A 23,072-nucleotide genomic window follows, 5' to 3' on the forward strand; every position below is an offset into this window, starting at 1 on the left:
GGCGTGCCTGGTATTGATACAATGTCGTTAATATAGAGAAGGAATAACATAGGACCCAGTATGGAGCCTTGTGGTACGCCATATATTATGTTTTTAAGTTCAGATTTAACGTTATTGGCAACGACATATTGGGAACGATTTGAGAGATAACTTTCTAGTAGTGTAAGGGAAATGCCTCGTATTCCATAAAACGGGAGTTTTTTAATAAGTATGTCATGTTTAATGGAGTCGAACGCTTTGCTAAAGTCTAAGAATATGCCCAGGGTATAGATATGAGTTTCGATGTTCTGAATAAGTGTTTCCTTTATACTAAGTAAGGCAGATTCAGTTGACTTATGTTTCTGAAACCCATATTGACTGCTACATATCAAGTTGTGTTTCTGTAGATGGCTAGTAATCCGAGAATTAATAACCTTTTCAAAGATTTTTGAGAACAGAGGAAGTACTGAAATTGGCCTGTAATTTCCAAGATCGTTCACCGTGCCGCCTTTGTAAAGGACCACCACCCTCGCTATCTTCATTTTCTCTGGAAAAATGCGTGTTGTTAAAGTAAGATTTGCTATATGGCAGAGCACAACACATATTAAGTCAGAAATTGCTTTTATTGGTGCTGCTTTGATACCATCATAACCAGAGGAACAGTTGTTTTTTAAGCTATATATTAGGCTGCAGATTTCTGCAGGGCTAGTTGGAGATAAAAACATCGTATCTGCTAGCCTATGCTCTAAGTATTTCTCAAAATGTCCAGAGCCAGCCCCATCAAAATTTCCAGAAGTTAAAAAGTGTTTGTTCATTGCATTGGCAAGAGCTTCACCTCTTAGGACCTGCCCCCCTATTTCCATTTCAAGCGGGATTTGTGTTTGCGATCTTTGCAGAAGTTCCTTGACAGTACGCCACGTTTTCTGCGGATCATAGTAAATTTCTGAAAACCTTCCACTGTAGTAACGAATTCGAGATTTCCTTAGGTCCGAGCCTAATTTATTCCTAACTTTTTTATACTGTTCTAGAGTTGACAAATCTTTCGTTTTTATAAATCTACCGAACAGATGGTTTCGGGCTCTAATGCGCTTTACTAAATCAGAAGTAATCCAAGGTTTTCGTGCTTTTTTGCACTTGGTTAAGATTGCTATAGGAAAAGCGCAATTGTACAACTCTATTATTGTTTCTATAAACGTATTGTATGCTACATTGGGGTCGATTTCACGAAGACAGTCGTTCCAATTTATAGAGGAAACCAAGTTTCGGAAGTGTTGAATTTTTTCCTGTGTTATTGGCTGAACCGTAATTTCCGAGGATTTAAGTGCAGTGATTTGTGCACGCGATCTTGGAATAAAGCAAAAGGTTGACAGGTGGTCACTAAAATCGCTTAACAAGACACCTGACGTCGGGTCCTGTTCGTCGTAATTAGTCAGGCATAAATCAATTAGGGTCTCACTGGAGCTAGTAACACGTGTAGGCACATTAATAATGTTAGAGAAGCCATATAAAGATATGATGTCGAGAAAGTAACTTGTTGCCGGTGATTCTTCCAACACATTTATGTTAAAATCACCCATAATTACAATTGGTTTCTTATCAGAAGACAGCATATCTAATGCATTATCAAGAAAAGTAAAAAACTCTTGCATAGACGCAGAAGGGGGTCGATACACAACACCAAACACAAAACCACTTGTTTTGATAAAAAACGTTTCATAGTGCAGAGTTGAGAAACTGTACTCGGGCATAGCTTGATACGAAAGATTATTTTTAATGTACAGTGCAACTCCACCGCCTTTCTTATTTTTTCTAGACATGGTTTCGCACCTGTATCCTTCGAAGTGGACAATGTCGGCAGCATCTACATACCATGTTTCACTGAATGCCAATACGTCAAAACTATGGTTTAAAGAAGATAAAAAAATGTTGACCTCCTCATCCTTATTTTTTAAGCTACGCACGTTTGCGTGATAAAAGGAAAATGTGGACCGGGCTTTTGCGGCCGATTTTAGAACATCAAAAGAAGTAGAATCGTGATAAACACAGTCGCGCGTTACGAATGGCATTTCGTGAACAGTTCGCACCAAGAGTGATACATCAATGCAATCACTCTATTTTACTCAGGTCATTTTCATCTCGGATGCGAATGGCGTTCATGCCTGCAGCCTTTCGCACAAGGACGTGCCCGTTTTTCTGCCACACAAATTCATAGCCTTTTGCTTTACCTTTTTCACGTGCCAACCACAGTAGCCGCTTATTCATGGGTGTGAGATTATCAAGGAAGCTTATCTCTGGGGCGTCAGTTTGCAGGCGTGATCGGCAATTCATCCACGTTTCTTTCAAATGTGTTGAAACAAATCGGACAAGTACCCTAGGTTCTTTCCCTTTTTGTTGCGGAAGACGATGCAGAGCGTCAAGATCACTGTTCGCTAACTGCGGAAGCTCAAGCTTGCTGGCCAGGCCATTCATTTTGTCAAGCAGGTTTTCATTTGCCTCCACCTTGAAGCCATGAACCTCCATATTCTGCCTTCGACTGTACTGCTGTAGCTCATTGAGCTGTTGCTTAAGTTCTGTTGTATCTGGTGCATTTCCTTGCTCAATAGACTCAACTTTCTTCTGCAAAACCGCAACGTCGGAGGCCTGCTTGTCAAGCATGCTTAGGATGGTATCATACTTGTCGGACATCATTTGTACTGCTTCCTCAATGCCATTGACTTTATCAACTAGCTGTGCAAGGGCGTCAACCTTAGCCACAAGAGGAAGCAATAAAGCGAACTTTTCATTCAACTCAGCAAGCCTGAGCTCGACGTTAGATCCTTGCGATTGTTCGGACACATTTCCTTGCCGCTTTTGAGCTGACTCACAGGTTGGGCAATTCCAAGTAGATATGAGCGCTTCGCTTTTGCTTTTGAAATTCCTCGCCGATATACCAGAACATTTCCCGAGGTGGTACGGGTAATCACATGAGACACAAGTTAAAAAAACAGCGTCATCAGGTACCGGGTTGTGACATGCCATACAATCCATCACAAAGCAAAATTCTGAACCGCAGCAGCAGCAGTGGGCGTAAAGACGTTACTAGCTATACAAAAGAAGTGAAACGCCACCAACCTGCGAAGGATAGTAGACCGAGTTTAAGCGTGTTGACCAGTGTCGTCCACTGCTGCTGCGTGCGAGTGCCAGCGGATCGCTGTCGTGCTCCTTTTAAATGCTGCGCTTGGGGGCCTGGCCTGCGCAGACCACTCGATGCGCAGAAATCCCTGGGAGATGATCAGGCCGGCGCACTTGTCATTCGGCTTGGAAATACTTCGGAAAGCTTCTAGGTGCAGCCTGCGAAGGATAGTAGACCGAGTTTAAGCGTGTTGACCAGTGTCGTCCACTGCTGCTGCGTGCGAGTGCCAGCGGATCGCTGTCGTGCTCCTTTTAAATGCTGCGCTTGGGGGCCTGGCCTGCGCAGACCACTCGATGCGCAGAAATCCCTGGGAGATGATCAGGCCGGCGCACTTGTCATTCGGCTTGGAAATACTTCGGAAAGCTTCTAGGTGCAGCCTGCGAAGGATAGTAGACCGAGTTTAAGCGTGTTGACCAGTGTCGTCCACTGCTGCTGCGTGCGAGTCGCCCCCACGTCGCCGTTATGCCGCCGCTCGGTCTGAGGAGCAGCTTTATAGCGCCTTTTGGTAGGTCTATTATTTTCTTTTCCACCGCTTTCTCCGCCAGCGTCTTCCCTAGTTTGGGCTTGAATTTTCCTAGGCTAGGTTGCTGCTGCGCATTTCTGTTGCCGCCATCTTCATCCGGTATATACCTTTTGCCTTCTCGTTTAAACCAGCCGGTTTGAAAACCTCACTTTTCTGCTTCATCTTCTGGCGCCGTCATCTCGACGCAATCCTCCTCTCGTTCCTTCTCATCAATTGCCACCTCGGCCAGCTCCGGTATCTTGCGTGCGTCGGGGAGTCCCCGACCACGTTGCGATGGTTGGTCGAACGCTAGGCTTAGCGCTCGGCTCCTACGAGGCCGCACAGAAATGGCGATAAAATCATGAAAACGGGCCCACCATCAAAAACTTGTATCCCTTCGAAGCTCCGTTGCTCCGGCAAACGGCTCTTGAAGTCTCAGAGTCCTCCGCCTTCAATATTTTCTGTTGTCGATCAAGTTCGCGGGAGCTCATGCGGAGCACACCCGCCACATCACCAGACGCCGCGTTTTTTCCCCTTGGAGCCCCGTCTCTCATCTGTCGTGACGTCATTGTGTGACGTGGTGTGACGTCATGTGTCACGTGATTTGGAGGCGCACAACCACAGCGACGGCGCGAGGTGCGCCCCTGTTTCTCCACAGCCGTGACGTCAGCGGGTCACGTGGTGTGGCATCATCGTGTCACGTGATTTGGAGGCGCACAACCACAGCGACGGCGCGAGGTGGGCCCCCGTTTCTCTACTGCCGTGACGTCATCGTGTCACGTGGTGTGACGTCATGTATCACGTGATTTGGAGGCGCATAACCACGGTGAAGGGCTGAAGTGGTAGCTAAAGTAGTATGCTTCGCATAAAAGCCCACCGCATCGCCCGCACCGTAATGCATTGTATACCCCCACCCCCAAGAAACGACGGAACAGCGCTGACAAACGAGACGAGAGAAAATAAGTGACAGACACAAGCGCTTGCGTCTGTCGAGGCCTCTGATGACCTCCGGTTAACAGACGTTAAAAAGCATTGGCGAGAACGTTTCTCCCTGCCTAACACCCTTTCCTTGTCCAAGCATCAGATAACTATGGGGTGGATTATGGATTATGGGATTTAACGCCCAGAAGTGACCCAGGCTATGATCAACGGTGCAGTGGATGGCTCCGGATAATTTAGACCACCTGAGGTTCCTTAACGTACAACGACATTGCACAGTCTAGGGGTCTAGGGGCCTCTAGCCTTTCTCCTCCATGAAAATGCGACTGCCGTGGCCCGGGATCGTACCTGCGTCTTTCGGGTCAACATCTGAGCACCATAACCACTGAGCCATCGCGGCGGCTCCTATCAGATAAATATGATGAATTCATAAAGAGATCAGGCAACACAGGACAAACTAATAGCGAAACTTCAAGGTAGGCTTGAGAGCATAGAGCAAGCAACCCTCACAAAATAAATCAAACGGTTGAAGCAAAATTTGAGCGAACCTGACGAGAATGAAAGGCATCTGGAGGAGCAGGACATTTAGGTAAATGATAAGGAAGAATAATTTGCTGTTATGAATTAAGTTCGTGTATGAAATGGACTGGAGCAGTTCAGGCAAAGTGATGTTGACGCCATTCACTCGTTGCAGCACGTGACAATCGGACTCCTCTTCGATCCTTATTCGCTTCAAATCCAAACAAATCGAGTATAAATGGAAAGGCGAAACAAAACGACTTAAAGACGACACAAACACAGTAAGCTGCGTGTCTTTCAGAATACGACGACTTACAACAAGAGCCCCTCTGGCTCACAGCCCGCAGGGAAACCCCCGAAGGAAGGTGTTTTTGAGTAGTGCACCAGATGGACCCCAGCACCCACGCTGAGCCATGTGGGGCAGTGCAATAGTGCCTAGAATATACTAGCTAGTGTCTCGAGCGGAGGGGCCTCCCAATGGGAGGAGGTGGCAGCGCCAGTGCTGCCTTCCACTTGTGGCGGCCAGGGGGCACTGCTTGTCGTAAAGGCCCCGTCAGCGGCCCTCGCTTGTTGGCTTGCTGCAATCGCCGCAGTTGCATTGCCCGTGTCTTGTGTTTACGAAGCGGTTTGCTCACGTCTGCGCGGTTCTGTGGTCTTTTTGCGCCGTTCTTTAAGCCCATAGAACTAGAAGTGTCATTGACTAATCATGCCTAACTCGAAGCATCAGGGCGGGGCGAAAACATACTTCGTGCCGCTGTGTCGGAGCGGCTACCGGTCGAACCCGGACAAGGGAGAATGCAAGTCATGCAGACACCAGGAACGTTTCATTGAACTAATAGTATTTTGTCTTCGCACAGCACGAACGCACGCACGCACGCACGTACACACACGCACACACACACACACACACACACACACGCACGCACACACACCTCACGCGTAACTACTTACTGACAAAACAAGACTAACGTGTTTATGAAAGATGTCGAGACAAACACACTAAACCGTATTTTATTCTCGTGCTCAGAACTGGAAAAACTCAGGAAAAAAATATTTTACTGTATTCTACTAAACCACAGCCCTTTTTACTCAATTCTACTCTTAGGTTAAAATGCACTTGTTTACCTGTCTCATGTTTTTAGGTTCTTAAAGAAAGCAAAGGTCTTAACAAACTGCAGATTTCACAAATCATACTTCACTCGTTACGAGAGACTTCTTTAATCGTTGTGTTTAGAGCATAACAGTCTTAGCTGCTTATGTCCCATAAAATCCAACATGACACTTTCTCTGGTTCAGACGCGCTGCAGTGCAAGAACAAAGCTACCGGTTTGCTCGGGAATCTAACACTAAGAGCCTAGATAACGCTCCCTGAGAATTGCTAATTGCTTCAGAGAACGACCTCAACAAAATAGTGACAAGTGTCCTAGGTGTGCTGGACATTATTAATGGAATTACTGATTCAATCGAAAAATTTAATGAGGACGATATAAAGTTGAAGCGCACAACGAGACAAGGACGGCAAAAGAGACGTGGGACAAACTAGCGCTAACTTTCAACAGTTTACTGTGAATAAAAAAGCAGCATTTAAAGGCTAATCGTGGCCGGTATCACACATGCGCAGTTCGCAACCATTCAATGACGTCGCATGTACTGTAATTCCTTGCGGGATAAAGCAATGGGCGGCTCGGACACGCAGTTTTCCCTTGACCTATCTATTATCTGTACCTCGATAATTTCACGCGTTAGTTGGCAGGTACTTCTGGTGTAAAGGGTGCATTCTTTGCATAAAGGCACGCAGCTGGATTTCACACAGGGTTCTGCACTCTGGCCGGAACTGGGTGCTTCACTGCGGTCATCGACTGACTCACACTTTCTGCAGTGCGCGTCCAAGAAAATCCAGCTGCGTGCCTTTATGCAAAGAATGCACCATTGTCAGCAGAAGTACCCGCCAACTAACGCGTGAAATTATCGAGGCAGAGATAATAGATAGTTTAGGAGAAAACTGCGTGTCCAAGCCGTCCATTGCTTTATCCTTCAAGGAATTACAGTACTTGCGACGTCATTGAATGGTTGCGAACTGCGCATGTGTGATACCGCGGCCACGATTAGCCTTTATATGCTGCTTTGTTACTTACAATACACTGTCGAAAGTTAGCGCTAGTTTGTCTCTCGTCTCTTTCGCCTTCCGTGCCTCGTTGTGCATTCAACTTTATATCATGTGTGACCAACACGCCCAAAGAACCACTTTGCTTAATAAGCACGTAAATTGTAACAAAGTGACCCAAAGATAATTTTCTGTTTTCCTCCTGAATGCATGCTGCTTTCGCAGTAAGGGAGAGCAGCTTTAATTGCGCACTGATTCCTTAGCCTTGAAATTCGACGTTTTGTGTTTTACGAAGATTCAGTACTCCATATCAAACGAAGCATTTTGCTTTCCAGGTTATCAGCCCTGGGATTGTTCGGTCTCATGCTAGGCTCCAGGTTCCCCGGATATCCCGATGTTCGCCTTAGTTCACCGTGAATTGGAGCTAAAAGCATTTCGTGCTTAAAAACATCGCGCGCAGAGGTGCACTTCGAACAACACCGGGGGGTCATTATTAACCCAACGCCATCCAGCCGCCGCGGTGGCTCATAGGTAATGGTGCATGGCTACCTACCGGAAAGACCCGAGTTCGATCCCGGCTGCGGCGGTCGAATTTCGATGGAGGAGAAATACTAGAGGCCCGTGTACTCTGCGATGTCAGCGCACGTTAAAGAACCTCAGAAATTTCCGAAGCCGTTCACTGCGGCATCGCTCATAGCTTGAGTCACTTTGGGACGTTAGTGCGTTAAACCAAAGCCATTCAGAAAGGATGACTCCGTGGCCTCAGTCAAGGTGGCTCCATTGCTTTTATATGTTATGCATGAGTCATCACCTTCTAGCATCCCTTATAGAAATGAGCTTTGAATTTCGGTTGACGCAATGTTGAGCATGTGTTGAGCCAAAAGAAATTAAACGGAAATTCAACTCGTGTTGAGTTTACGCAACACTCCCTCAACAGAATTTCTTTGCCCAAAAACTCAACACAAATATGATGCATAATTTCTGTTGAATTTCTGTTGTTTTTTCTTTGAGCACCCACCAGAAAAATGTTCAACAGTAAGTGCTTTGCAACCATCCGTGGCACTGTGTGGGACTTTATGAGCTGTTCTGACAGGAGAATGTAATGCTATGTTAGATATCAGCTGCTGCTCTTGATTCATCCACAAAGAAAACGGCGCGAAATACGGGGACAAAAGAGACACACGACCACGCATGGCGCTGTTACTGTGTCACATTATACATATTAAGAATGCACCTGTTAAAATTCTCGTAAACTGCTTAAAGTGATTTTCTTGCATAGAAAAAAGTGCTAGTAGTGCAATATGCTCTATCAGGCATACCTACGTCGGAGGATTCGTAAGTGCGCTCATAAAATTCATTTCTGTTCTTTATGAATGAATCAAGGTCTTCAACTAACAGAACGTTGCATCTGAACTCGATTACTTCTACTACACACAAAATAAATAAATATTAATAGTAATAATTGACATAACTTTTCTGATCGGCAGGCCACTATCTGCGCAGGCCACTATTTCCCCCGGGTATTTTTGTCGTGACAAAGCGTCCTTGAGAGTCCCCGTATGCTGGTCAAATTCCTCTGTTGTAGAACATATTGTAGAACATATACAACAGAGGAATTTGACCAGCATACGGGGACTCTCAAGGACGCTTTGTCACGACAAAAATACCCGGGGGAAATAGTCGAAGACGCGATTCAACGCGCTCGCAGCCTAGACCGTTCTTCCATCTTGGCAGAGAACAAGGTGGAAAAAGACAGCAAAACAAACCTAATCCTTACTTACTCCGCAAAAGGGTTGAAAATTGGGCGAGTTGGTACGAATTCATACTGGTGTGGCACCACAGGGACAGAGACAGAGTGACAACAACACAAGTGCTCACTAACAACTGACAAAGTTTATTAAAAGCACAAAAAATATATAGACGAAACCTATGGTTACATGCACAGTCATACCACGGTTACAAAGGTTACAGGCAAGAACACACGTTAAATCACAGCGAATCTACCTGTTATCATGGTTTAGTGTTCTTTGAAGATAATCAACCTCGGCGTCAAGCAGTAGCAAGGATGGCAAACTCACGCATACATCTGCCGACTTCCTTATGCGGAAGGCCTCCATAATCTCCCGGGAAGTCTTACCTTTATGCTTCCAGAGAACGCGCGTTTCCTTGAACAATGGGGCACACTTGTGGCTTTTTACATGCTTAGCCAGGTGCGTCCCCGAACTCCCGTCAAGGGACCTGGCGTGCTCCTGGAGGCGTACATTCAGACTCCGCAACTTCTCCCAGGGTAAACAACATACTAAGCCGTCATTTTAATATAATCAGACAGAGTAATAGGCTGTCACTAATATTCAAGGAACCACCCCGAGTGGTGTACCGCAGGGACAAGAACTTGAGAGACTTGCTTGTCAACGCGAAAACAAAGAAGACCGCTGCCCGAGGTGGGTGCCACCCATGCGGAAAACCCCGTTGCAAGGTGTGTCCACACATTTCCGACACCAAACTGGCAAAATCCAGGTCCGATGGCTTTGCGTTTCACATAAATGAAGACCTCGACTGCGATTCGAGCAATGTTATCTACAAACTTCAATGCGAGGTGTGTGGGGAGGAGTACATTGGTCAGACCAAGACAACATTTCGTTTCCGCTTCAACAACCACAAAGCGCATGTGTCATCCCTGCCCAACTTGCCCCTTTCCAGGCACCTGCGTCTGCCCCTGCACAGTTTTGAAAACATCCGTGTAATCCTTCTCCAGTCCGGGTTCCCTAACACATATTACAGGGAACAAAGGGAATCGTACTTCATTCATAAATTCGGCACGTTCTCTCATGGCATGAACGCTACTCCCGGGAGACTTTCCTGCTTAAAGGAGCCAACGTAGGAAATTCCGCCTGTCATAGGCCTTGGACAGCGTTATTATCAGAATACTCCGGAACTTGTTTTTTCTTGACAACTGCAGACACACTTTCAAATGGCAGGGAATCTAGCAGTTTATTACCTGAGTACTTTTTTGTCCAACCTCCTGCCAGCATCCACGTACCATTCCAAATAGACACCGTTGATCTATCACCCAGACCATTGGGACCACGCGGCAGCTCCGCGGGCCGCAGACTTTTCGCGTTTTCCGCACACATGTATTATTATTATTTTTAATTTGTTAACTTTTGTATAACTTCTTGTGCTCAATTTTATATTCTCCATGCCATTTTTATTTTCATTTTGATACATATTCCTTATCATTTGTTATTTACTTACACCCAAATCGACTCAACTCGATAATCTCTGAATGATTTAACCTGCGCGTGCATGCAAATCTCGAAACCACATGCACTGCGCCAAACTTTATCAAAGTGCTCTCACCATGTCATACTTGTTTGGCGCCACGTTTAATCAGTAGTTTTTCTTTTTTTCTCTTTTCTCTTCCTGTGTGTGCGTTAGCATTTTTTGTTACATTTTCTTTCAACATTTTTAGAGATAATTTTTTTTCTGCTCTTCCCTTCTTTTGTTTTGTTCCCCCAAATTCATCTTTGCGTTCCCACTACGCGCTCGGGCTAGCTCAGTATTTTACCCGACGGACGCTGTTTTTTTACGGGAAGCTCACTGCGGGACACGAGTTTGGACAGCCTAGTATATTTATGGGAAAAGGGGCGCCAGATTGTCTGGTAGAAAGGCCCGACAGGAAAGCAAAGCGACGAATTAAATGAAGCAAAAATACGCAGAGGGCACAGTCGCAAGTTGCCGTTGCAGCGGTTAAGAAGTGAGTGTTGGCCGTCTCTCGAACGCGTCCCTTGCAAGCGTCTCAGGATACCTGATACGGGCCCCCCGCTCGGAACCGGCGGCGTCTTGCGGGGGTGTGCGCGTATTGGGGGGGAGCGGCTTCTGTGTGCGCCGAGAGCCGGGTTTAACGCTCTTTTGCACCTTCTATCGCTGTGCTGTCCAGGCTCGTTCTTTGCTACTACTTTACCATTTCCACCTCCCCGTTTGTTTTTCTGGTCGTTGTTCAGCCGCGGCCCGTGTGAGACTTGTCGTGCTGCCTATTATACGGTCCCCTGCCCTCATTCTCAAGTTTGTTCAGAGGGCGGCGGAGATTACACCTCCTCGCTTGTTCTGTGTCCTTATATTGACGAAACGGATTCATTGTAAGCCTGCCCTGACGAAGGGAATACCATTCCTGAAACTGTTGGCAAAATAAACATTAAAAGAACAGTCGCGTTTGTCGTAATACTGTACCTATATATATATATATATATATATATATATATATATATATATATATATATATATATATATATATATATATATATATATATATATATATATAGTGAAAGGGGGTTTCTGCACAAATGGTACAGGGCGTGGTGTTCACGGCAGGCGACACAAAGCGGCGAGCAGAACGGCGGGCAGCGCAGAAGACGGCCAGTCCGACCCAAGCGATCTCGTGCAGCGCGGCGGCACTTCGTCTTTTAGCGACGCTTCGTCGTCGTCGGCGCTCTGGCAGCGATCGGCCTAGGCGGTATCAGGCGCGGCCGTCGTGGTTCGCTACAATTGCCCCGGGAACGAAGAGGAGCCACCCTGGCGACTTATGGCGAGGGCAAAAGGAGCGGGTTGTAGTAAGTCTTCAGGCGGCTGACGTGAACGGTTTCCCGACCGCGATGGCGCAGGTCCGAAGAGGGGTTGAGCGGCTCCACGATGTAGTTGACTGGCGACGTTTGCTGGACGACGCGATAAGGCCCGTGGTATTCTGTGCGAAATTTAGATGACAATCCGGGTGGTGTGCTGGGAACCCATAGCCAAACTAGGGATCCAACCGGAAAACGTGTTGCCTGCTAACGTTATCGTGGCGATGCTTTTGGCGGCCTTGCGATTCGGAGGTAAAAGAGCGCGCCAACTGGCGGCAGTCTTCTGCATGCTTGGCCACTTCGGAGAGGGGCGTCCACTCGCAGGCGTCAGGATTATAAGGTAATATGGTGTCCATCGTGGACGACGGCTCACGCCCATACAGAAGGAAGAAAGGGGGTAAAGCCGGCGGTGGACTGCGTGGCGGTGTTGTACGCGTATGTCACGAAAGGGAGGACGGCATCCCAGTTGGTCTGATCTGTTGCGGCGTACATCGTGAGCATGTCTCCGAGAGTACGGTTGAAGCGCTCGGTCAGCCCGTTAGTTTGAGGATGGTAGGCAGTGGTGGTGCGATGTACGATGCGACATTCTGCAAGCAGTGCTTCAACGACTTGGGAAAGGAAGGCGCGGCCTCTGTCACTGAGCAGCTCGCGCGGCGCGCCGTGACGAAGAACAAAATGGTGCAGCAGGAACGTAGCAACTTCGCGGCTAGTTGCAGCAGGAAGGGCGGCTGTCTCGGCATACCGGGTGAGGTGGTCGACGCCGTCGATAATCCAACGGTTCCCAGAGACCGTACAGGGAAGCGGTCCGTAAAGGTCAACGCCAACGCGATCGAAAGGACGTGCTGGGCATGGTAGTGGTTGTAAGGGGCCGGTCACTCGGGGAGTGGAAGTCTTCCGCCGCTGACAGGCGATGCAGGATCGGACGTATTTTCGAATATAGGCGTACATGCCGCGCCAATAGTAGCGCTGAGAAATTCGTTTGAATGTTTTCAGCACACCAGCGTACGCACATTGAGGGTCAGCGTGGTAAGATGCGCAAATTTCAGATCGTAAATGGCAGGGGATCGCGAGAAGCCACCGCCGACCATCAGGCATGTAGTTGCGGCGGTATAGAAGGCCGTCCCGGAGGGCAAAGTGCGGAGCTTTACGCCGTAAAGTTCTAGAAGGCGCAACGTTTTGTGATGAAGACACGGCGTCTATGAGGGACGCAAGCCACGGGTCTTTTCGCTGCTCCGCCGGCATATCAGCGATGGTAAGAGACGAAAGCACGGGATCGGGCGCCGAGGAGCAGGCAGTGGGAAGAGGAGACCGCGACAAAGCATCGGTGTCCATGTGCTTACGGCCCGAACGGTAGATGACGCGGATGTCAAACTCTTGAAGGCGAAGAGCCCACCGAGCGAGGCGACCGGATGGATCTTTAAGCGACGATAACCAGCAGAGCGCATGGTGGTCCGTGACGACGTCGAACCGGCGGCCGTATAGATAGGGCCGGAATTTCGTTAGCGCCCATACAATAGCTAAGCATTCCTTCTCCGTAACGGAATAATTGGATTCAGCTTTGGTAAGCACGCGACTCGCATACGCAACTACGTATTCTTCAAAACCATCTTTTCGCTGGGCCAGGACAGCTCCGAGGCCAACGCCACTCGCATCCGTATGGACCTCGGTAGGTGCTGTGGGGTCATAGTGTCTGAGTATTGGCGGGGAAGTCAAAAGATGGCGCAGGGTAGCGAACGCTTCGTCGCACTCGGCCGACCAGCCAGATATGCCATTGGTCCCGCCAAGTAGCTTCGTCAGCGGCGCAATGATGGACGCAAAATTGCGTACGAAGCGCCGGAAATAAGAACACAAACCTATGAAGCTTCGAAGTTGCTTGAGCGAAACCGGCTTAGGAAATTGCGCCACAGCACGGAGCTTGGCCGGGTCAGGGAGAATGCCTTCCTTGGAGACGATGTGCCCCAATATTGTCAACTGCCGAGCTCCAAAGTGGCACTTCTTGAGATTCAGCTGCAGTCCGGCGTCTGTCAGGCAAGTCAAAACCTGCTTTAAGCGTGCAAGGTGTGTGGTGAAATCGGCGGAAAAGACAACAATGTCATCCAGGTAGCAGAGCAGGTCTGCCATTTCAACTTCCGCAAGATGTTATCCATCATCCTTTCGAATGTGGCGGGAGCGTTGCACAGACCGAACGGCATCACATTGAACTCGTAGAGGCCGTCGGGTGTAACAAATGCTGTCTTTTCTCTGTCAGGTGCAGCCATCGGTACTTGCCAGTAGCCGGAACGTAGGTCAAGGGACGAAAAGTACTCAGCGCCTTGGAGGCTGTCAAGAGCGTCGTCGATGCGGGGAAGAGGGTAATTGTCCTTGTGGGTAATTTTGTTGAGGCGGCGGTAATCGACACAAAATCGGATTGAACCATCTTTCTTCTTGACAAGTACCACCGGCGACGACCAAGGGCTGTGAGACGGACGGATGACACCACGGTGCAGCATGTCCTCAACTTGTTCGCTAATCACGCGGCGCTCTGCCGCCGACACACGATATGGCCGCTGGCGAAAAGGCGGGTGAGAGCCGGTCTCAATGCGATGAGCGACGGTGGAAGTCCGGCCTAGAGGAGTGTGGGCGGCGTCGAAAGCGGAGCGAAACGTGTTTAGTAGAGCTGACAGCTGCTTCCGGTAGGCGGAAGGAAGAGCGGCGTCGATGGCGGCTTGGAAGAAGGCGTCGGGCAACGGATCGGGTGCCGAATCAGGATGAAGAGCATCGATGGAGGAACTGCGGGAGGTCACAGGGGCATCCAGGTCAGAGAGGTCCGGCGGCTGTTCGGAATCTTGAGGCATGGTGAAATTCGGAAGGGGACGGCCTTGAAGTGCCAAGAAGGCAGTAAATCCGCACCTCCACCAAGTGAAAGGGGGTTTCTGCACAAATGGTACAGGGCGTGGTGTTCACGGCAGGCGACACAAAGCGGCGAACAGAACGGCGGGCAGCGCAGAAGACGACCAGTCCAACCCAAGCGATCTCGTGCAGAGCGGCGGCACTTCGTCTTTTAGCGACGCTTCGTCGTCGTCGGCGCTCTGGCAGCGATCGGCCTATATAGGCGGTATCAGGCGCGGCCGTCGTGGTTCGCTACAATATATATATATATATATATATATATATATATATATATATATATATATATATATATATATATATACATATATATATATATATATATATATATACATATATATATATATATATATATATATATATACATGGTCTGTTCTGAAAGTAGTAGGACTCATTTTTTTAAACAAAATTTATTCAAGAGAATAGTACAAACGATTACAATTTTTCAAGGTAGCACCCTTCCGCACCTACTCACTGCTGCTAATGAGTTTTACAGTTTTCGTACGCCTCCAGGAACGCCTGGACCGGAATGCTGTTTAGCTCCCTCGTCACGCCCTATTGAACCACCTCTACCGATTCGTGATGTTTCCCCTCGAGCGTCGATTTTATTCTCGGGAATAGAAAATGTCTGGCAGGGCCAAGTCGAGGCTGTAGGGGGCTGAGACAGCGTTGCCGCCTTGCGCTGGGCAAAAAATCGGGGTCCTCATTCAGATGACTTAGAAGATCCTACCGGTTGGCCTTTTCTTCCTCTGACAACACTCCCGGCACCAACTTCGCGCACGCTTTCCTCATGGATAAGTTTTCTGTCACGAACCCAAAAACTTGGGTTTGAGGAATGCTCAAGTCATCAGCAATCATTCTGATAGATCACTGTTCAGTAAATGTTTCCCTCGCTACACATTTTCGTTGGTCTTGCTGGTCGAAGGGCGTCTGAAGCGGTCGTCTTCCTCCACTCTTTCCTTACCTTCTCGGAAAAGCTTGTGCCTATCAAAAACACCTGATCTACCCATGGAAGCGTCACCGTAGGCCTCCTTAATCATGTTGTGAGTCTCTTTGCCTGTTTTACCAAGATTTACTCAAAATTTGATCGCGTATCGCTGATGCAGTAAACGCTCGACGATTCTGCGTGACGAGACGTTTCGACAGGGGTACACAGTACAAGCGACCTCCTCTTTTTAACGGCCGAGAGCCGACTGCCGATTTTCCCCAGCATTCCCAATATCCCCCTTCAACGATCCTGCACGCGCAGACCACCTCTCGTCCGCCCGTTCGCCCAGGAAAAAACCAGTCCTACTACTTTCAGAACAGACCATGTGTATATATATATATATATATATATATATATATATATATATATATATATATATATATATATATATATATATATATATATATTCGGAGGTTGTGGGTTCGGATCCCACCGGCGGCATTTGGTTGTGCTTCCGCTTTTCTAATCAATTAGCTTTAAGCTATAGATTCATACATTGGTGCTATTCATATAATGTCAGTATATCAGCACTAAAAGCAGAGGCAGGCTTAACATCCCTGGCTTGTAGGCGTCGTATTACTAGTATGTGCTTGTTTCACGAATTTTATTTCAGCTCACTTCGTCGTCCAACCTACATCAATCCGCCGGCATGCATTTCCCTCCGCATTGGTCATCCCCTTCAAGTAGCCCGGCCATGTACGCGTACAACTACATTTGCATCGTCATTCTTTCCACGCTCAGCCAAGGACTGGAACAGCCTTCCACACGACATTGCCTCAATCACCTGTCCATCAACATTTGCGAGCTGTTTAGCTGCTACCTTTAACAGCGAATAATATTTGTATCTTACGTTTTTTCTTTGTTTATTCAATCTGATTTTTCAATGTAACCCACCCCTTATGTAATACCCCCAATCCTGGGGGCCTTTAAGGTAATAAAGTGAAGTGAAGTGAACATATTCAGTAATATTCTAAAATTGATCAACACCACAAAGTAAATAAATAAACTAAACATCTCCTGTGTTCCTTGGTTTCTGTGGCTGTTGGCTTTTCTCATATATATATATATATATATATATATATATATATATATATATATATATATATATATATATATATATATATATACGTGTGTTTGTATGTGTGCAGCACTACACGACTGGAGATGTCAGCGTCACGTTAACGAGTAATATAATATGAATATACCGCCGAGAATTGCATCGGTTCGGCCCATCTGGCGTAATACCAATGTATTCCTAGGATTTTTTGTGTGTTGTGTTAATTCAAGACATGCTCAACAGAAACTCATGTGCCAATTTTCAACATGTGCTCAACATGTTGTCAATACTGCATCACTCAAATCTCTCCACATTTTGAACATACTTTCAACAGTGTGTGTTGACACGGGTTGCTCGAATTTCAACACAAAATCAACATGCATTTTTGTAAGAGATGTCCCACTACCTTCACTTGGATTACCATATGGGACTAAACTAATTCGCCCCACGAATCTACTTTAATTCACCCACTAATCCACCTTAATCGATTTTTGGAGGCGAGCATACTTCCAAAATTTTGGGGGTCCTTCTGATTTTTTTTTCAGGGGGGGGGGGGGAGGAGTTCCTTACAAAAATGCTTCTTCAGACAATGTTGGACTTCTCATAAGCAGTCTCAACATGCCATGTAGAATTTGTGTTGGCACCAGGATGGCCTCGCGTTGGTGAATTATTGAGGCCGAGCTGAAAGTCTACGAAAAAGTGGCCACTGTGCTAACGTTGAGCATTCTCAACAAAATTTCTGCATTCCTTTCATGTTGAAATTACTGGGGTGACTCAACACATCATTCTGAATCTCGTTTGTGGTAAAAAAAAATCGTAGAAATACATTTGTGCTGCGTCAGATGGGCCTACAGATGCAATATTCGGCGGTATATTCACTTTATTGTTATAATTTCTCGTTAACTTGACGCTGATATCCCCAGTCGCACAAACACGCACAAACACAAATGTGTTAACAAATACATACATAAATATATACACTCTCACCTATACAGCCATCAGCTAAAGATGTGCAATACGCACATGAGGCTACAATGCGACCTCACTAAGAGTTCAGAACTTTTCCATTTTAAGCGCGACCTCAGTTTCACCCTTATATACTCCTACACATGGGTGTCCAGATCTGCGCAGGTAGTGGCATGCCGATCAGTAAAGTTACGTCAGTTATCATTGTTATTTGTTTATTTTATATGTAGTAGAAGTAATGAAGTTCACATGCAACGTTCTCTTAGTTGAAGACCTTGATTCATTCATAAACAACAGGAATAAAGCACTAATTAAGCGCCCTTTCTAAGAGCGCACACACGAATCCTCCGACATCGGTATTCCTGAAAGCGCATATTGCACCACAAGCATTTTTTTCTATGCAAGAAAATGAGTTTGAGCCGTTTACGAAAGTGTTAACAGGTGCTGCATGCGTTCTTAATATGTATAATGTGATAAGGTTCTGTTTACACGACGCATGTCGAACTGATTTCATTTATTTAGGCTTAGAAACGGCTGCCATGACACTCGGTTCAGCGTTAATTGAACTGAAATTACTCAGCAATTAATTTGTTGACTATGTTCAACAAAAATTTTGTTTAGCAGATGTTGAGTAGTCTCAATATACATTGGGTTCATATTGGCTTCCAGTTTATTCAACAAGAGCTGAACAAGGCGTGAACCGAAGCTGAAAAGTCATTTTTGTAAGGGGTCATCAGGTTTTCAAATTTAGCGATCTCCTATGATTGGTGCACTGGTAGTCACGCGATAATTAGACATTACGACCATCTCAATCGCATTCATGGATTGCAGGGAGTCCTCATACCGCTACTCGTGCAGCGGTTAAGCGATGAGCCACTGCCCTGGCAGGTGGCTGTCTCAAACGCAGCCTCCAGTGGGGCTTGTAGAGAGATAAAAGACTAGGAGAGAAAGTAGAGACAAGCAACGAAGTGCAAAGGGGAGGTTGGGTAGGCTGGCTAAAAGGATCTCTAAGAGCCATAGTATAAAGCTACAAAAAGATGTTTTGATGATTTTCTGCTTCACGGTTTTCCTTTTCTTCAGCCCAGGTCGGTAGCCTGCGTATAGAAGCTCATATGACGGTTGGTGCGCGTCACTCATTGCCTTATCAACTAGCCCCAGTCGAATCCTAGCTAAGATCTATAATTCAACAGCGAGCGATACGTACCGAGATGCGATGACTGCGGAGGAGTGCCTTTAGGCCGATCAACACGACGGCCCGTTTGCCTGCGGCCCGCGCACTAGGTGTTCATGCGTCACCACATTGGACGTGCGCTGTAGGCCCGCGGACTGGTCACGCAAGGAAGCACAGCTGCCTCTCCCCTCGCGGGAACTGAATAGCGGCGGCCCGCGAAGGTGCGTGCACTAGCTCTGGCAACTGGGCTAGCATGACGGCTCAGGCCATTGAGGAATTGGACAAAGGGCCGCACCCACTCTGCAGGACCTCCTCTGCAGTTCAATAAAGCTTTTCTTTCGTTCGATCGCACAGTCTTGGGTCGGGAGGAGTTCGTCCAGCGTTGCCAAACACTTTAAAATAATCTGGCAGCTGTGGTACACCCAGCGCGTCGTCTGCTCATTTGTTCCGTCGTGTCCGCTTGACGTCGTCGGATCGCAGTCTAGTTTTTAGTGGCGCGTGAACACGTGATGCGCGGGCGAACGGACCGCCGTGTGAATTGGCCTTTTGGAGGGCCAAAAAAGAATGCTCGCAGGCGAGACGTGCGGCTCATCGAGGACAGGCACGTGGTGGGCAACGCGTTCATCTTCCTGGCGGCGGGCTTCGAGACGACGGCCACCTCGCTGGGCTTCCTCGCCCACCTGCTGGCCACGCACCCCGACGAGCAGGAGCGGTTGTACGCCGAAATGGAGGCCGCCTTCGGCGACGACGAACCCACCTACGAGGGTGTGCAGTCGCTCAAGCGGCTCGACATGGTCGTCCAGGAGTCACTGCGCATCTATCCGCCCGTGGTGCTGTTTGTCAGCAGACGCTGCGACAAGGACACCACGGTCATGGTGAGCGAGTTATTTCCTGACTGCACGCACCCGAAACGTTCTGGGTACGTGTCTTTCGCGTTCATCACGTCACTGTGGCACGTCTCCTTTTGTTGTACCGCTTCATCTGCTACACGCGCCTTTTTGACACCGACGAAGCTCTCTTCAGACTCGCGATGCGGTACCGCGGAAACATCGAAATAGCTAGCTGGCTTGTCTGCGCGCTCCGCTACTGCACGCTGTTATGCGTGACATGATCAGATACCCCGCTGTACTCCTCGGAATGTTCCCCAGCCATTGTGCATAAACGTGTAGTTAATGCTTACGTGCCAGATTTTCTGGCCCAGAGGTAGTCTTTGTCAAAAGCTTAGAGCCCAGGGGGTTTGCTTCTAAGCCTCGCAGTGGAACTCCTGTAACATTCGTGGTAGTCCTACCCATTGGAGGAGGCAGGGCCAGAAATCTTCTTACCATCAGCACATTTGGAGCGCTGGTGATGCATTACGAACCAGACAGTGTGCTTCAGAAGCGAACCCCCTGGGCTCCAAACTTTTGACAGTGGCTGTAAGTGAGCGCGTCTAGCCCTCTTGAAGCGGGAAAGGCGTGCTCTTTGCGACTCCTGCGCCCTCGAACTCCGTTTCCGCTTGCAGGGGCAGTTCTTCCCCGCGGGAGTGAACATCATGATCCCCACGTGGCACCTGCACCACGACCCGGCCCTGTGGCCGGAGCCGTTCGAGTTCCGCCCGGAACGCTTCGAACCGGAAGGAAGCGGGGGCCAGCAGCAACAGCCGGCCGCCTATCTGCCGTTCGGCCTGGGGCCCCGGCTGTGCATCGGAAGGCGGTTCGCGCTGCTTGAACTCAAGATGGCCGCCTGCAGAATTCTGAGGGAGTACCGCCTGCTGCCTTGTGGAAAGGGCCCGCTCAAGCTGATCGTGCCCAGCGTCATCGTCAATCCGGAGGGAGGAGTGCTCGTCAAGCTGGAGCGGCGCCGGCCAGACTCAACCAATACGAGCCGGGAGACAGCCGCTGCGTAGGGCTACTCTTCCAACTAGCTTTGGTGCAGACAAACCGGCACAACACTGCACTCGCGATATAAGTTGGCATTCTCATCACCCATCTGAGAGGCAATTCTCAGATGCCTGGGACTCGCACTTTTTTTGCACTAGGCCACTGGTGCCTGTTGAAGCAAGCATAACCGCCAGTGCATGTGGCTTTCAGTTTCAGTGCTACGAGGTACCTTATAAGGCCAGTGGTAATAGGGGGACACGCTCGGATAAAAACAGGTGGAGGGGTTGGCTGGAAATAGACTTCGCGGCAACACAAGCTTGTGATTTCCTCGTGATTACGCATCCTGACCGAGACGCATAATGTGCTATGCTGTACAAATGGGACCCGATGCCTTCGAGTCTTCTGTCCCTAATCCTAGCCGTCAGAGACTTGCGTAGCACGGGGAATACACACTAACAATCGGCCAGTTGTGTGCACCGTGCCTTTGCTATGTGCTTGTGTTATACTCGAACACCCTCAAAGCATTGACGTGCTACGGCGCCACCCATGATGACGTCACCACAGCTGGAGTGGCGACCTCCGCACAGGGCGCTCTCAAGCTACCGTCGAAACAGGTGCGAGAAGTTTCGCTCACCTGCCACCATCGCGGGTGCACTTGTGTCACGACGTTGCAAGAAAAAGAATGCACAGAACTTTTTGTGGATGCATCACGTGCGCTGGTATCACTGAGCAACATGACTGTTGTCTATACGAGGGAATTTTACTGATTTTTATCATAGAAACAGTGAGAGACACACCGAGGCGGACATTATATACGTGATAGAGCTCAATTAAAATTTATTTACATAATTAAGTAATCAACTCTGTACTTAATGGTTTTGGAGCGCACGACTAGCTCTAAAATTGAAGACTCTCAATATCGAAGCCGAATTCAGTCTTAAATTTACCGAGTCGACATTCTGGCTCAAAATATTGAAGGTGGAAAAGGAGCTTTTGAAAGCTCGTTCACTCGGGCTATCCGCAACTACGGTGCTTAAGGTTTCGATGAAAGATTCCCCGGCTAGCAACGTATTTTCCTTATTTTATTAATAAAGAATCACTAGCAATAATCATTTTCTGCGTTGCACATTGGTAAAATGGCGTCGCGCGCATTTCTAACACAGACGAAGAACGGGAGCGCCTTACGCGCATTGCCGCCCGTGCTAGCAACGACAGCAATAATTGAGAGTGGCTAGCGTAGCCCCCGAGAAGCATAACACACTGTGGCGCCATCCAGTGACAGGAAATCAAAGCTCCTGAACTGTGTGGCGAAGAAACCTTTTCCTCTTATATTGGATGCGTTAGAATGCTCTGTTTCTTAAAGAGCAAGTCAGTTGAATCAAATGTAAATTCCGGTGCTTGGCGTGGTGTCGCTGCTATGACGACATTGTACACCGTACATAGTTAGGCTTGACGTGAAGAAATTCCTCAATGTATCTGAAAAGCGATGTCTATTTCTCACCTATATCATTACGGAGTAGTGAGAATGCGCAAAATTAAAGCGAATACCACCGTTTAGACCGTGCTATCGAGTCGAAAAATGCAGCGGTGACGGAGCATTTGGTCCGAAGCGGGTGGGAAGGGCGCCCTCTTGTAGTCAACGTTAACCACGAAGCCACGCAAACACCGCAACGCAAAATTCGCCGGCTCGCGTACGTACGCAAGACGCAGGGCTCGCGCTTGCGTTCTGCGCATGCGCACTGCCGTCTCCGCAAGCTCCTTGCGAGTCGCGTGATACGTCACGCTGTTACTTACGTAGCTACGCTCCTCCTGTTCAAGGTTATTCGTGCAGACACAGAGAAATCGTCCCCGATAGGCTAGTAAAGCTCTCGCTTTAAAATTCGAAACCTGGACTTGCCTTCGGTGTTGACGGCCTTTTATTTTGGTATATATTATTGCGTCTTAAAACCAAAATTTGCAAGTTATTAGTAAATTATGCCTAATTAATTGCATTTTGATTGAGGTGTTTCACATACGTAATGTCTGCCTTGCTGTACAATCCAAATGCACAGACCACACTCGCATTTTTAAACAGATACATCAGTGTGTGTTTTTTTTTAAGCTCAATAAATGTTCAAAAAAATGACGGACGATTTATTTATTTACTCTCAGGGACGAAGCATTACAGAGAGGAGTGGGTGATACACAACAAAAAACAGAACAGGTAACGCAGCACTGCAATGTAAAATCAGTTACAGCATTTTTAAACAAGTCGGCGTTTGTAATGGAGGCGATGGAAGCGGGAAGGTGGTTCCATTCCTTAGCAGTCTTG

General features: G+C 47.8%; 1 protein-coding gene across 3 annotated transcripts in view; it reads left to right on the forward strand.

Annotated features, from left to right (window-relative positions):
* The window catches only part of LOC149325993 (cytochrome P450 3A29-like), a 228,896-nt gene extending 206,010 nt beyond the window's left edge, over nucleotides 1-22,886 (forward strand). For all 3 annotated transcript variants that reach the window (XM_089564082.1, XM_089564083.1, XM_089564081.1), the window contains 2 exons: nucleotides 19,477-19,777; nucleotides 20,404-22,886. In XM_089564082.1, the coding sequence (XP_089420208.1) occupies nucleotides 19,477-19,777; nucleotides 20,404-20,787 (685 nt within the window). In that variant the 3' untranslated portion in view covers nucleotides 20,788-22,886. The remainder of the gene's footprint in view (nucleotides 1-19,476; nucleotides 19,778-20,403) is intronic.
* The last annotated feature ends 186 nt before the right edge of the window (nucleotides 22,887-23,072 follow it).

Source organism: Amblyomma mixtum, chromosome 10, assembly GCF_055824585.1.
Source record: "Amblyomma mixtum isolate Tamu chromosome 10, ASM5582458v1, whole genome shotgun sequence".
Taxonomy (NCBI): Eukaryota; Metazoa; Arthropoda; class Arachnida; order Ixodida; family Ixodidae; genus Amblyomma; species Amblyomma mixtum.